General features: G+C 42.2%; 2 protein-coding genes across 4 annotated transcripts; one reads left to right on the forward strand and one right to left on the reverse strand.

The window, feature by feature from the left end:
- The first annotated feature begins 468 nt into the window (after positions 1 to 468).
- Positions 469 to 9625, forward strand: LOC131884273 (hypoxia up-regulated protein 1-like). 2 transcript variants are annotated; one of them, XM_059231992.1, is made up of 7 exons: positions 469 to 581; positions 737 to 890; positions 1931 to 2580; positions 3189 to 4965; positions 7381 to 7633; positions 8189 to 8442; positions 8965 to 9012. In XM_059231992.1, exons 2-6 carry the CDS (start codon positions 870 to 872, stop codon positions 8407 to 8409), a joined length of 2922 nt encoding a protein of 973 aa, XP_059087975.1. In that variant the 5' UTR covers positions 469 to 581; positions 737 to 869; the 3' UTR covers positions 8410 to 8442; positions 8965 to 9012. The 2 variants fall into 2 exon arrangements, with proteins under 2 accessions (XP_059087975.1, XP_059087977.1); XM_059231994.1 differs by lacking the exon at positions 8189 to 8442 and having other exon boundaries at positions 471 to 581; positions 8965 to 9625.
- Positions 9626 to 9703: 78 nt separating this feature from the next.
- Positions 9704 to 14063, reverse strand: LOC131884275 (uncharacterized). 2 transcript variants are annotated; one of them, XM_059231997.1, is made up of 4 exons: positions 13747 to 14063; positions 13466 to 13652; positions 12981 to 13407; positions 9704 to 10298 (listed from the first exon to the last, which is right to left on the reverse strand). In XM_059231997.1, the coding sequence occupies exons 3-4, from the start codon at positions 13216 to 13218 to the stop codon at positions 9907 to 9909; spliced, it is 630 nt and encodes a 209-aa protein (XP_059087980.1). In that variant the 5' UTR covers positions 13219 to 13407; positions 13466 to 13652; positions 13747 to 14063; the 3' UTR covers positions 9704 to 9906. The 2 variants fall into 2 exon arrangements, with proteins under 2 accessions (XP_059087980.1, XP_059087979.1); XM_059231996.1 differs by having other exon boundaries at positions 12981 to 13652.
- Positions 14064 to 14516: the final 453 nt, after the last annotated feature.

Raw genomic sequence — 14516 nt, forward strand, 5'->3', positions numbered from 1 at the left:
ATTTTTGGTTTGCTGTTTTGTTATATTCCGAAAATACCCTTAAGAAATTTGTAGCGATTGGGTCCGAACTGCATTTTAGGGGGGGTGGGGGGTTGATTACCTCCCTTGGAATGGAATGAGGTTAAAAAACATTGTGTGGCACCCAGGAACTAGTGTAGTCCAGGGGTCTAACAAGCCGCGCGAATGAGGCAATAATCTAATAATCTTTTCCCAAGGTGTCGTGAGTTCAAACGGTTCAAACCCTGGTGCCAGAAGTAAGCCAAGTAAGTGGTTAGCGTCGTTTCCCAACATGAGACAGGTCCTTGGTTTGATTCCTCGCCCTGACCTTTTGAAAGTTTATTCCTCTGACGCTAACACCTCAAATGTATAATGGAAATTACCTCTATGGTGTCTAAGGACTACCTAGGAGCGGGCCATCTCATTTTTTCTCGCTCCCAGATAGCCCCTGTCGAGGGTTGACTGTCTGGTCACCCTCGTCATTTAATGATTACTTTCAGCTCTACAACATTGTCAGTCTACCGTCTACCGTCTACAGTGGACAGTGTACACTTGGGTCGCCGGAGAGAGTGACTTGAAACAGGGTTAGTGTCGAATTATTACCTTCACAGCTTTTCAGGCCAACGATTGACATGATTTGACCCAACTCAATACCGGCACCCTTATCCATGCTGGTTGAATTGAGCAGGCTGACCATTTTTGACTTGGCTAACTTTTGTACCACTTTTTTAACTTACAGGCTGAGATGACGGGAATACGAATGCCTCGAGGGGTGGTTATTTCGACCATATCAGTGGTCCTGGTCTTATGTTTGGGTGTGCTCTCGGTCAGGGGCGTGGCTGTGATGAGTGTGGACATGGGCTCGGAATGGAATGAAAATTGCAGTGGTGTCGGTAAGATCCTCTGTCCTGAAGGAATACCTTGGGAAACGTTCTTCTCCACCGATTAGTGGACGGGGCTACTTTTTTAAAGCTAACACGATATTCATAGCCCTTAAACGCTCTCTCCAAACCTTTCTAACAGTTTATCACAAATTTAAAAATAAGTACTGCCCACTAATCGGTGGAGAATAACGTTTATCGAATAGCTTATGATATCTTGGGCGTTCTTTGGCGTCTGGACCAAGGAGTCGACCTCCATTTCCATCTGTCACATGGGTGACATCTACCTAGAGAGCATCCACATCCATGATGTATTGCAAATACGACAGATGCCACAGATGCGAGTTCAAGCAGGAGGCTTAGCTTAGTGTCATTGCCGAGTGAGGTCAGGAATTCAAGGGGTGGTCCCAAGTTGGCCTCATCAGTGGCTTGAAAGAAGTCGTGGCCCCCTAGTTCAAGGCTAACCCACTAGCTAGGCCTGAAAACTAATGATTAATAAAAAGAAAGTCCCTTCATTGTTCAATTTGCTGCCTTCAAATATTCGTAGGGTTTATGTAGGGGTTGATCCAGTAGCAAGATTTAAGTCAGACTTGGACAAGTTTCTGACTTAAATTCCGATCAACCTTATATTCAAGGATTAGCCAGATCAGCCAACTCCAAATCGTTGGTCGATCAAATAATATATATAAATAAAAGTCAAGTATAATAAATAATCTTCTCGTCTTGAACTGCTGGGATTCCCATCCCGATAGCGGTAAGGAAGTCCGCACCAAAAAAAAAAAAGAGGGAATACGGCTTTATTTTTTCAATAATGATAATAATAATGATAATCTTCACTGCAACAAGCACCTCACAGGTGTTTGAATTTGATCTTGAAATTTGTCAACAGGTTACTAGTTTGAGTCATCCAATCCGGCCATGAATGAAACTCACGCTTGACTTGGCTGGGTTGGACTAAAGTCGGGATAAAGCCACGGGTTTTTCGCATGTACTACTACGGCAAAGGCATGGATTACTCTACTAACTAGCCCACATGTTGGCCTTCATTGTAGCCGGGTGTGCCCATGGAGATTGCCTTGAATAAAGAATCGAAGCGGAAAACGGCGGCCGTGGTGGCCTTGCGGAATGGTGAGCGGCATTTTGGCTCGGATGCCGTGTCCTTGGGGGTTCGTTATCCCCAGAGTTGCTATTCTTTCCTACTGGATCTCCTGGGCAAACGCGTGGAACATCCCCAAGTTCAATTGTTCATGGCCCGCTTCCCACACTACCAGATCCAGGCTCATCCTGAGCGCGGCACCGTCATGTTCCAACACGACGAGAACACGGTCTACACCGTGGAGGAGCTGATCGGCATGATTCTCGAGCACGCCAAGTCCATTGCCGAGACTTACACCGAGCAGAAGATCAAGGATGCGGTCGTGACCGTGCCCGTGTATTTCAATCAAGCAGAGCGACGAGCCCTGCTCGAAGCGGCCAGTTTGGCTCAGATTCAGGTGCTCCAATTGATCAGTGAGCCCATGGCCGTGGCTTTGAACTACGGCATGTTCCGACGGAAGGAGATCAATGGGACGGCTCGAAATCTCATGTTCTATGACATGGGATCGCAGGACACCACCGTGTCCATAGTCAGCTTCCAGGTGATCAAGACCAAAGAGCGAGGATTCACCGAAACCCATCCGCAAGCTCAAATCTTGGGCATTGGGTAAGATGGGTGTGGTTGTTGTTGGTTTTTTAATTACGATCCATCGTGCTTTAATCGCCGAATGATATGAGGGTGGCTTTACACTCGGATGGAAAACCGCGATTGAATCCGGTTTGAGGATGGAAGTAGGATTATTGCTGGGGGGGTGACTCTTTTTGTTCGACTTGAGTATTGTGAAAGACGGGAGTCCTTTGCTGGACTCACCATAACATTATTACTCCCACTTCCATCCTCTAACCGGATTCAATCTCGGTATTCCATCCGAGTGAAAAGCCGGCCTAAGTTTAACTACATGTGACATTTTTCATACGATCGTAGTGCAAGTCACGTTTTATTTTTTTCTTGACGTCATAACGTGTCAATCCAAAGTCTTGAGAGCATAATGGCAACATACCGAACAGCATTTTAAACACCTGGAAGACTGAGTTTTGTCTTTATTGTTAAAGTATACTTGTAAAAGCCTTCTTTGTCATAAGTTATATTCTCCTTTTTTTTTGCCACTAGATATGTCAAAGGCAGCTTCTACAATAGCCTTCAAGCCAAAAGGAAAACGTCTCTTTCCTTTAACTTTAAAATTCACCTATGTCCACTATGGGTTACATTTCCAGATATGATCGCAATCTTGGAGGCAAATCTGTTCAGATTAAGTTGCGCGACCATTTGGCCGACAAGTTCAATGAGCTCAAGAAAACGAAAACTGACGTACGAACTGTTCCTAGAGCCATGGCCAAACTCGCCAAGGAAGCCGAACGCGTCAAAACGGTCTTGAGTGCCAACTCCCAAATCTACGCCCAAGTGGAAAATGTCATGGAGGACATCGATTTTCGAGTGGAGGTCACACGTGACACACTGGAATCTCTAAATGCGGATTTCTTTCTTCATGTGACCGAGCCCATTGACATGTCACTCAAGACTGCGGCCATGACCATGAGCGAAATCGACGAGATCATCTTGGTCGGTGCTGGAACTCGAGTTCCCAAGGTGCAGGAAAAACTTCAAACCTATTTTGGACGAGAACTCGGACGGAACTTGAACACAGACGAGGCTGCGGCTATGGGAGCCGTTTATCGAGCCGCCGATCTCTCCACGGGTTTCAAGGTGAAGAAATTCATCACGAAAGACGGCGTCCTCTTTCCGATCGATGTTGATTTCGAACGGGAATACGAGAATGACGAGGGAGAAAAGGGCGTGAAGCAAGTGAAACGCACCCTCTTCTCCAAGATGAATCCGTACCCTCAGAAGAAGATCATGACCTTCAATAAGCACACGGGGGATTTCACGTTCTTCGCCAATTTGAACGAGTTGGACCATATCTCCAAAGAAGAAATGGCCCGTATTGGCAGCCTCAACCTCACCGAGGTCAAGGTCAAGGGATTGGCACCAATTCTGGAGAAATATGCTCAACAGTCCAATGTGGAGAGCAAAGGGGTCAAGGCTCACTTCAACTTGGACGACTCTGGCCTTTTGGGCGTCTCGACGGTGGAGGCTGTTTTTGAACAAACCATTACGGTTGAGGAACAAGAGGCCCAGGAAAAGAAAGAGGAGGCCGATCAACCAGAAGAGGCTAAGGAAACCGAAAAAGACGATTCTTGGTCTAATTTGGGAGACACCATCTCTAACTTCTTCAACAAAGATGGAGACGACAAAGACAAGAAAGACGGGGCCGATGGTGCCCAAAAGGAAGGAGATAAGGACAAGAAAAAGGACAAGGAGGATAAGAAAAAGAAGGAAAAGGCCGCCAAGAAGCCCAAGATTGAGACCATCAAGGAACCATTGGAATTCGTAACCAAAATAGTCGATCTCACTCCCATGAGCGAGGAGCTCATCACAGAAAGCATGGCCAAACTGAAGGCTCTCAATGACGTGGACGAACTCAAAACCGCCAAAGAGACCGCTCTAAACTCCCTGGAGACGTTCGTTATTGACGTTCGAGACAAATTGTACCAAGAGTTGTGGGAGAAATCTTCAACCGAGGAGGAGCGCGAGAAATTTAGTGCCAAATGTTCCGAGATCTCCGACTGGATCGATGAGGAAGTTTCTCCGGATACTGAACTTGAACCACTTGAGACAAGGCTCAAAGAACTCAAGGATCTGACCTCATCCTGGTTTGCTAGAGTACGTGAACACGTGGATCGACCGGAAGCCTTGGGAGCTCTGAATCAAATGATGAATACCTCTCACAATTTCCTTGGCAAGGCAAAAAACAAGACCGGCGAGGACGGCTTCTTTACCGAAAAGGAATTAGAAACCCTGGAGAAAAAAATTCAGGATATCACCAAATGGAGGGACGACAAGTTGGCCGATCAAGATCTGCAACCCATGAGCGAGATGCCAAAGATGACAGCCAGTAGCATTGCTGAAAAAGCTCTGGAATTGGACCGGGAGGTAAGAAAACGACGTTTTGACAAGTTCAGGGCGGTGTCGAGAGTAGTTTGCGGATGGAAGAAGCCTTTACGGCAATGGGAGTCAACCTTATACCTAAGAAGTTGACAGTCTTTGTATAGAAAAAAAACCGGGAAAGTAGATGGTATCGTGGCTTTTCATTTTTCGGGCAAAACTTGTAGCTACGGGGAAATGATGAGTTGGCAAAAAAACGTTGGCTTTTAAGTCAAGTTCGTCTCAAGAGGAACCTTTCTCTTTTTTTGAGAAATGCAATGTACCCAATTCTTTTGTAAAGCAAACAAACTGAAAGACAAGAAGTTCTTCAACAAATCAAACCCTAGAAAACGTTTTCTGGGGTTCCCATTTGAATCTATCTCAGAAGAGCGTCCTATTTCAAAACAGACCAGTATGGAGGAATCCAAGGATTCATTTGCTTTGAGGAGAAGAGGAAGCATGCCTCTCATTACTTGAATCAGTTCCAAAATTCCTGGAATGACAACTTTGACAAGAGCGACAGACACGTGCCTCAGGGGCGACTGTTTGTGGAACGAAACGGGACTTTCCAATCTAGCTTCTGAGCACTTCTGATATGACTGGAAAGCCCCTAAGTAACGGGAAAGGATTGACGGTTTTTAAATGCATACAGTACTTTATGGTTGAATTTTCTCTTTTATGCAAAATAAACACTCGCCTAGAACTTTAAATTATCAAGTCGTATTTTTATAAAGTAAAGTGAAATTAAAATTACCTATGTCAAGTTAAAATTATGAAGTTGAGTAAAAAATAATCTGGACTTTTGGGATTTTAAATTTATAAAAACTGGATCAATATTTAGGCCCCTTCTAAAATTAAAATTATTGCAATTTAATTTCTAAAAAATATTTTCATCTTTAGCTTAATATAGCTGAAGTATCTGATACTTACTGTTCGTCTTCAAAAGCATTCACGAGCTTCATTGTTTGTTGTCGTTACACCGTGAACGTGGGACTGTAGTGTTCAGACAAGTTACGAAAGGTATCTGATACTGTATGTCTTCAAAAGCATCCATGAGTTTGTCCCAACCCAGGATTTAGGGTCAATTCTAATGACCGTCGAGGCTTAATGTGCGTTTTGAGAGCCCCTTCAAGTCCTCGAGAATCCAGGCTAGTTCGAACAATGAAGTCCACTTCTCTTCTTTCTCGGGCTCCTTCATTGTTTGATTTGCTTCCCTGTAATATTCGTAGGGAATACGTAGGCTTTGTTGATCCGGATGCATCTTTCAAGTCAGACTTTGACAATTTTTTAGACAACATTCCAGATCAACCCTACATTCAAGGACTAGCTCGGTCTGCCAACTCAAATTCGTTGGTGGACCAAATATCATATTAAGATTGAGAGGTAATAAATAGACGAATTATAACCTTTCATTTTAATAGTACTGGGGATTACATTCACTGTAGCGGTTAGAAAAGCCCGTGTAAAACCAAACCAAAAAAAAAGATAGCTTGTTTGTGCGATATTATCATCAGCAGGATAGGTAATTACTCAACAAAAATTCAACATTGTTTCATTTCCGTCATTGCAACTTTTTAATAAACATCGGTTACTGAAAGGTTCGATAAGATAAATAAAAAAATTGTTAATGCTTGCATGAATTTGTCATGCCTTGAATGTTTCGCCAAAGAAGGGTTATGGAGCGCAAAATTTAATGAATTTCATCACGCCTCACGTCCTTCCGTATTAGTTTTGCACGCAGAATGCACAGTTCACGATTCTAAATTGTACCAACCTTGTTGCATTCTCGCAATTGACCATGCATCTTCAAATTACTGGGATTGTTCTCCAAGAAAAACCCTTGCTAACTAACACACTTTAATTCCAAATGCGGGATTATATTTTATTAGAATGTAACATTGATTCACTGACGCAGCAAAGTCTACATCCTTTCCATTTCCGAATTACATATGGTTAAAAAGAGGACACTGACACTTGGAGTGGTTGGCATCAGTAATTGTAGATATTTTTATGCATGCAGTAGCTGTGCGGGTATTTGTGACAGAAGCATCTAAATATTCCGTCAAATTTCCATCCATCCTTCCATCGATTTATCCACCCATCAATCAACCAATTCCTTATTCCATCAATCCTAGTGAAACGAAAATGAATGGATATTGGAGCTTCAAGTTCGATTTTGATTAAACTAGTTCTGGTGCTAACCGTACGTCAGGCAACGAGTTCAAACATTTGAAAACCCGTAGACATTGTTTCATAAAAAACAAATTCTGAAACGTCCATCGTTATTGAGCTTTTACCATTAAATTGAGCCAATTAGTCGTTAGATGAATCTCGGCCTCGGCTTGGTTTTCTGAGTAGATGTTAACGTATACCCGGTTCCACGAAAATGATCCTAATGAATTGATTTGATTGCCTTGTTCTCAGGTGAAATATCTTATCAACAAGGCCAAAATTGCTCAAGCGGAGAAGGAACGCGAGAAACGTCTGAAGGAAGCTGAAGAGAAGAAGGCCAAAGAAGAGGCCGAGAAGAAGAAGAAGAAAAAGGACAAGAAGAAGAAGAAGGCCAAGAAGGACGACGCCACAAGCGCCACTGAAGACACTGAGGAGGACTCCAAAGGCGAAGAACAACCAGAGGAGACCAACGACGACGAAACTGAAGAGAACTCGACCACAGACGGTGAGACGCCTTTCAATAGCACTATAATGAAATGAAAAACCAAAGGTCAAGTACCAGCCCCGGTTCCTCTAACATTTGCTCTAAGTCCTTTGGGACCTGAATAGGAAAGAAGATATGGCTTCAATTAATTCATGTTAGAGCTCGCGAGGCCAAGAAACACGCTTAGCGGTGGTTAACTTGAAAAGGAAAAATATATATGTAGTGCATTAGCGTGGGAAAAAGCTCCAAAAACTGATGTTCTATCAGAAGACACACGAGAAGTATATATACATAGAGAGAGAGAGAGAGAGGGGGTTCAAAAAAATGTCCGAACGAGCCCACGCACGCACTTTGAACAATGAATAATGTATGGACGGAACCTGCTCTAAATCTCATGACATTATCTGCCATCATTTTGAGAATCAAACACGAATCCAAATATCATTCATAGTAAATAGTTCAATAAACACGCCACTTAGAGGAGAATTTAAAAAAAAAAATCGTTTGCATCTTATAAAGGTCAAATAGAAACTTCCCAGGGTGACCAGGGGTATGAAGATGTGGTAGCTCTTTCAGATCTGGTCTTGGTCGAGTTGGTGCCTGACTTGATCTGGTACGTCAAATCAGGTTCCATGACCCCGGAACATCCTGACCTGGCCTCCTCTAATAACTATTACCCTCCCATTCGAAAACCCTCCTCTCTCACACGCCCATCCACCGACCAAGGACAGCCTTCAATCATTTGGACCTTTCTTATAGTGGGAATAATCCATGGGCTGTTTGAGGCCTTCAAATGAGCAATGCCAAACCAACATACGTAACAAATGACTGTGAGTGTCCTTGAAGTCGATGCATCAGGAGCAAATTTATGTAAATTTATTGCCCCAGGCTCTCTCTCATTGGTGGCTCTTTTCTGGCACAGAAATGGTTATTGGTCTTCTCCCCTTTCTCGGAACGTCATGTAAAACCTAGAGCTGACATGCCTGTCATGTGGCTTTCTGCTAATTAGGCCTTGAAAACGCCCACAATTTTTCACCGAGTTGTCAGCTCTTTCCATGTTACTACATGACATCCCGAACATTTATGCAATTAGCCTCTCTCTGGTTGTAAAAGCTAACCCAAGTCTGGTTAGGGGATAGGAAGTTCTGAATCTCTTTAATTTTCTACTCTAATCATTTAAGAAATAAGATGCGTCATAGGAAAGAAGAAAATCGTGCATTTTAATATCATGTCTTTAATATAAGACTTAGCAAGAACTTCTTTGTACCATGCCTTGTTCTCTTTGTTTGTTAAAGGTCAATGAGACTTTTGCCTGCAAGGTTCTAAAGCCAATGTAACCTTTTATGTTACAGAAACCCCGTTGAACGAGGAGGTTGAAAATCAGCCGGATGGAAAGACACCAGATAATGACAACGAGCAGATCATTGTGGAAGAAGAGGGAGAGGAAGACTCATTATCGCAAGATGGCGCTGCCGAGGTCCCTGTTGAAGAAGAGAACACCGGTCACTCAGAACTTTGAAGATCCCAAGGATGTTCAAGGATATTCATTCAGAAACGAGTTTAGAAGCGTTAAAGTATCCTTGTATTGACTCTCTCGTGAGGCAGTAGGTGTTGCTAATTCCAAAGGCCACCAAACAAGTGTGATATGAGATTTCCAAGTACATTGAGACTTGGAATCACAATTCTGCTTCCCCCCTCTCCCCCTCAACACTCCTGATAATTAAAATAGGGCTGTTCGTTTCCCGACCGGTTCTTGTCCCTAATGAATGTATTAGTTCTCCATTTTTCTCATCACCTGATCGCCACTGATGTTTGTCTTATAGGCCAGTTTGTTGATTTTTTTGTTACCTTCTTCGCCTAGAATTTATTCCTTCCAAGGCAAATTTTGCGTCACCCTCCACCTCTTGGTTTATACACCGTGAATTTTAGATGCGCCCCCTATCTCTCTTTCTAGTGGCCCCAAAGACATCTAAGTACCGCGCAAAAGAAATACATTTTCACTTTACTTGACAATGGTAGCGTTCAAACATTTAGATAAAGCTAAAAGCCAAGGTAGCTTCTCCGGTAGGATTGGCGAACATGAGATTTCACTTTGGTGGAACATGAAAGCCACAACGGAAGGACAGGGGATTGGGTAATTCACAAAGGAGTCGCCCTAATCCAAGGGACTCCTTCTGAATCTCTGCGTGATTTTTTTCCCCCGCATAGAAGTGTTGTTTATTCTCACAGATTACAAAGAAATCAGATTGTGACCACATAATGGACCCGCTCGGTCCAAGCAGGGTGCTAATATGTTATACTTGGCTTTGATAAAGGCTCTGAGGCGACCAGTCTTGGGCTTGCTCTGTAAGAATAAGCTGTTCAGGCACATCGAGCTCACTTTGATCCTGGTTGCCTCGCTCGTTGTCCACTATCACAATTGAATGGTGTCGGATTTTGTTGGATTTACAGGGTAGATTATCTCCTCTGTCCTTTGTTCCATCAATTCTTTGAGAGGCCTCGCAATGGCTCTCGAGTTGGACTTGATCTGTCGCCTCCTGGGCCTCTGGGTCTTGAGCCTTTGGTTGGCCTTGACTTTGACCGACCCTGGAGCTCCCAGGAGATAAGGTCGACGAGCGCCTTTGATTTGCAGATTGCTTCTTACCACGAATATGTTCCAGGGCCCATTGAATAAAAGCGTCCCAGCCTGGAAAGAACGGTAAAAGGGTCAGCTAATGACAAAAATATCACCGAGTATTGCAATCGTTTGAAGATGCCTGATTAGTTCTAATGACTCGTTATCCGTGACTTAGTTGTTGGCTGAGAACAGCCTTTTCAAAACAACCAAATCAAATGGATTCTTGTCAATTTATTTGTTAAATTTTGAGTTGTATTGAGAAAAACCAAGTTACTGCGTGGACAGTGGGTAAGTTTGAGACCAAAGATGTGATTACCATTCAATTTTGGAAGACTAATGATTTTGATTTTTTTTTCAATGGAACCTGATGCTGAATGGTTGCATTCAAGATGATAGTCTGGCATACCTTACACTATTTGCTCTGTCACACTAAATAATGACAAATCGTTTTGAGGACATACAGCACGATTTACGTTGAGGACATTGGATGAGAGACATGCTCTGCTGGCATTCCTGTTCCATTGGAACTGAAGGCTGCTCGGGGGACAAGTAAATTGCCCCATGCCATTAACAAACCGACTGTCATTCTTGCTCGTATGTATTCTTCCTATTCATGGGAAGATGAATACTGCCTGCTTCCAGTCGTACTTGTTGAAAAGCATTGGTGGTGATTACTTGCCAGTTTTGCCAAGACCAACTGAACCATATCGACTCGACTCTGTGTCCACATTGAAATAATAGAAAGCTAAGACATGATAGCTACCCTACATATGTCTATGCCTGCTACACTTATATTTCAATTGTATTTGGGGTGTTGGGGATCGGAGAGTTAAGCCTCATTCGGCTACCGAAGCCGGTCATAACCGTTATATAATCGACTTTATATACATTTTCCGATTTACAGTGTTAGGTCCGTATTCGGTTTATATTTCGTCGGTGTGTGTGATTAGCGTCTAATAGTTTCCGTGAGAGAGGACAAAGAGGCGAATCAAACCTGGGACCTTTTTCATGCAATGAAACCACGCTAACCGTTGCTCAACGTCTCCTCTTTTCACTTGCTACTTCTTTTATTGTTAGTGTTTTTTTTGCATATAACGCCACTAAAATTGTCTACATTTATTACCTTTTAAGATGTGAGGGCTGGGTTAAGAGCACATTGTCAATATCAAAAAGTACATAAGCAGGAGTTGATTAATGCGCGTAATTGTTGAAAACTGGGATCATTTTAGAAATTTGACAATGTTTCTAAAATCGAAGTCAAGCTTCCCTTTTCAGAAAACTTATGAAATATTACAATTTGAACATTGTAGAGTTTTGGTCAATCCCATTGCATTATACATAACATTAGTTGTAATAATGGAAGGAAAATGAATCACACCAATCGATTATTTCGGCTAATACTTTTTATGGTAAGCGTTACGAATTCATTTGATATGTGGACTTCTAGAGATATTCCAGAGAACTTCGGGGACTAATCTACAAAGCGCTTCTCCGTAGAAAATCAAAAGAGCAAGCTTAGAATATCTTTACGTAATTTAGAGTCTGAAATCATGTCAAATCCACTGGCTCGTGGATTTGGAAATGAACATGCAGGAATGTTATAGTACAATCTAGGAAAGAAAGGCATTGAAGTCCACAAACCTGTAATAAGATTAATAGACACATAAATGATTAAGTTAGCATACAGTACCACCGACGGTGTTGTGCCTCATGTTGACTTAACAAAGTTCGTCAATAAAGGAACATGCGAGACTTCATATAAAATTCAAGACTCTCTCATGTTTCAGGTCTAATTTATGTCAGCCAGTATGGACACTCGGCTTTTTGTACAAGTACATCTTTGGCTTGGAGTATTTTGCAGACAATGCAAAATGAAACGCGAATTGAAGTTATACGGTTATAGAGAATTGTAGAGCACCATATAATTATGAAGTTATCGAAGAATATTGTATAACGCTGACGCCAAGTAACCTCTGCATAATTCTTAATCTAACAAAATGAAAGCTTTGGGACGATTCTGATGGAGTGCAAGTGAATTGCTCGTTCCAAGTTTCACTGTCAAATGAGGAACGTATTGATTGAACCATGACAATTATAGAAATTAAATGGTTCGCGTTTTTGACGAGAGCCTAGAAGGTTAGCTCAATCAATAGTTCAATCATGCTTTTTCGAAGGCTTGGATTGATTTTCCTGGGTTTATGGAAATAGGGAAAAAAGGGAACACTGAGAGAGAGAACATTTCCTCTCTCGCCTCTCGTTCGCCTAACTTAAACATTCATTTTGATTTAAGTGCAAGGTGCATGTTCAAACCTACGCAGAACTGTGACAGCGAGCGAATCTGGCACACATTAGAATAATGCTTCCCTTGAATGTCCATAAAGTAAGTAAAAGTGACAATCTAGAAAATCTAAAGAGAAAAAAGGCACTTTGAAGATTTTCGCTTCACCGTCAGAACCAAGTAAACTTTTGTCTTTCGGATATAATGACACGAAAGGGAAACTCGAAGCATATCAACTCTTCGTGCTCTCTTTTTATAAGGTATGGAAAACTGTCTCCAAGATAAATAAATTAGGATGTCTCAAAAGTTTATTTGCAAGAAGGAGTTTCGAGTTTCAGGCGCCTAAGAGGAACAAACCCGTAAGGATGTTTTATGCATCATTAAATGTGCACTGCGAGCAAAGTAAGCACTTTTGCACTGATTGTACCAGATATTCATTGACGAGATTGCCAAGATATGAAAACTATACCCACCATGCCTTTGTCCAAAAGAATCCGAGCTGATATCAGAAAAATTCAGAATGTTAGTCCACACTTTGTAGATTCTTCTCAGGGCGTAAAACCACAATAGAAAGAGAAGGAAAACCAGCAGGATTTCCATTGGACCCATCTTATATGAGGGATAGGGGCCAATTTGAAAATCATCCGCATCGTAATCCCCTGGGGGTCTGGCACCTTTCGACGTTTCTGAATGTAACCCTCTTTGACTCATTTCGATCTAAAGATATTGTGCACTGGGTTCCAAGCCTTGAATTTCAAATGTTCCATTGGAGTGATTGAAGCGGCAACGGTAATGACTTGTTCCAACTGTTGTCCATTCCACTCATCCCACATTCAAATATTAGCCCCGCCAAGCAAATATGTACTCGATACACTCACACACACTTACGGGTCGGCAACTCTAGGAACAATAAACACTTGTTTCATTCCGGACACATTTGGTAAACTGATCCACATACGTAGCGAGTACCCTCCGGAGTTCGGACCAGGTTCAGCGATCTTCAGCGCCTTGTTCCACGTCCAACGAGAGCGTCTGCTTTTGGACGGGAAAGGTAAGGGCTTCAGAGCGCTTGGCTCTTCTCCTTTGAGCGATTGGCCCATGGAACAGCCTTTAACCATAAAAAGAATACGGCGATGAAAGAAATGCTAAAAAAGATGGCAAATGGTGCTTTATCAAAGGGCATCAGCTTGTTCTTCACGCCAGATGTGCAAATGGATTCTAAAGAAATATGTTGATTACATGTAGTAGATTGGCCGAACGGTGAACTGAGAGCCATCTGGTCTATTTCATTGGAGTGAGTGTATGGTTGATGTGGGTTTGTAGAGTATTTTTTTCGATTTGAAGAGAGGATATTCAAACCTTGCACTTAACGTATTAGCCCAAGGATACCTTTAACAGGAGGATTGGACATGACAATTGGCGAAGCTAAGCCACTTGACGTTAACAATATTTTAGCTCCCCAAAAGTCACAAGAGATACTGCCATACATTATGAAAGAGCGATTTAAAACAAAACAAATCGTGTTTTTACGACAATTCGTAAAAGTTATCGTAATTTAAGTGAAAACATCGAAGTTTCTGGTTTATGTAGTAAAAGGTTTGGAGATTTAAGAAAAGGTAATTATGAAAATGATAAAAGATATGCAAAGATTGTTTGGTCTCAAATGCCAGCAACTTTCTACCTGTTTGCATTTATGACTTGGTCAAAGAGCAGTGACAAAAAGAAAAATCGGCCTAGCTCCGCTAAAGTCCACTACTCTAGTTAAAGGTCTCTTTGATTAGCCTGAAGGAACAAAGAATGGAAATACAAACAAAAGGGTTTGACAATCTTGAGAGGCGTAGAGGGTCAAGTAAAAAGAAAAAACTCGTCAAATGTTTCAGATGTTTATTTTTAACTTAGTCCTCTCCTGGTAAAGATTTTTGATGCAAAATTGGGGAGTATTTTTTTTGTTGCGGACTTCCTTACCGCTACCGGGATTGGAATCCCAGCAGTTCAAGACGAGAAGATTA

Source organism: Tigriopus californicus, chromosome 7 (genome assembly GCF_007210705.1).
Source record: "Tigriopus californicus strain San Diego chromosome 7, Tcal_SD_v2.1, whole genome shotgun sequence".
Lineage (NCBI taxonomy): Eukaryota > Metazoa > Arthropoda > Copepoda > Harpacticoida > Harpacticidae > Tigriopus > Tigriopus californicus.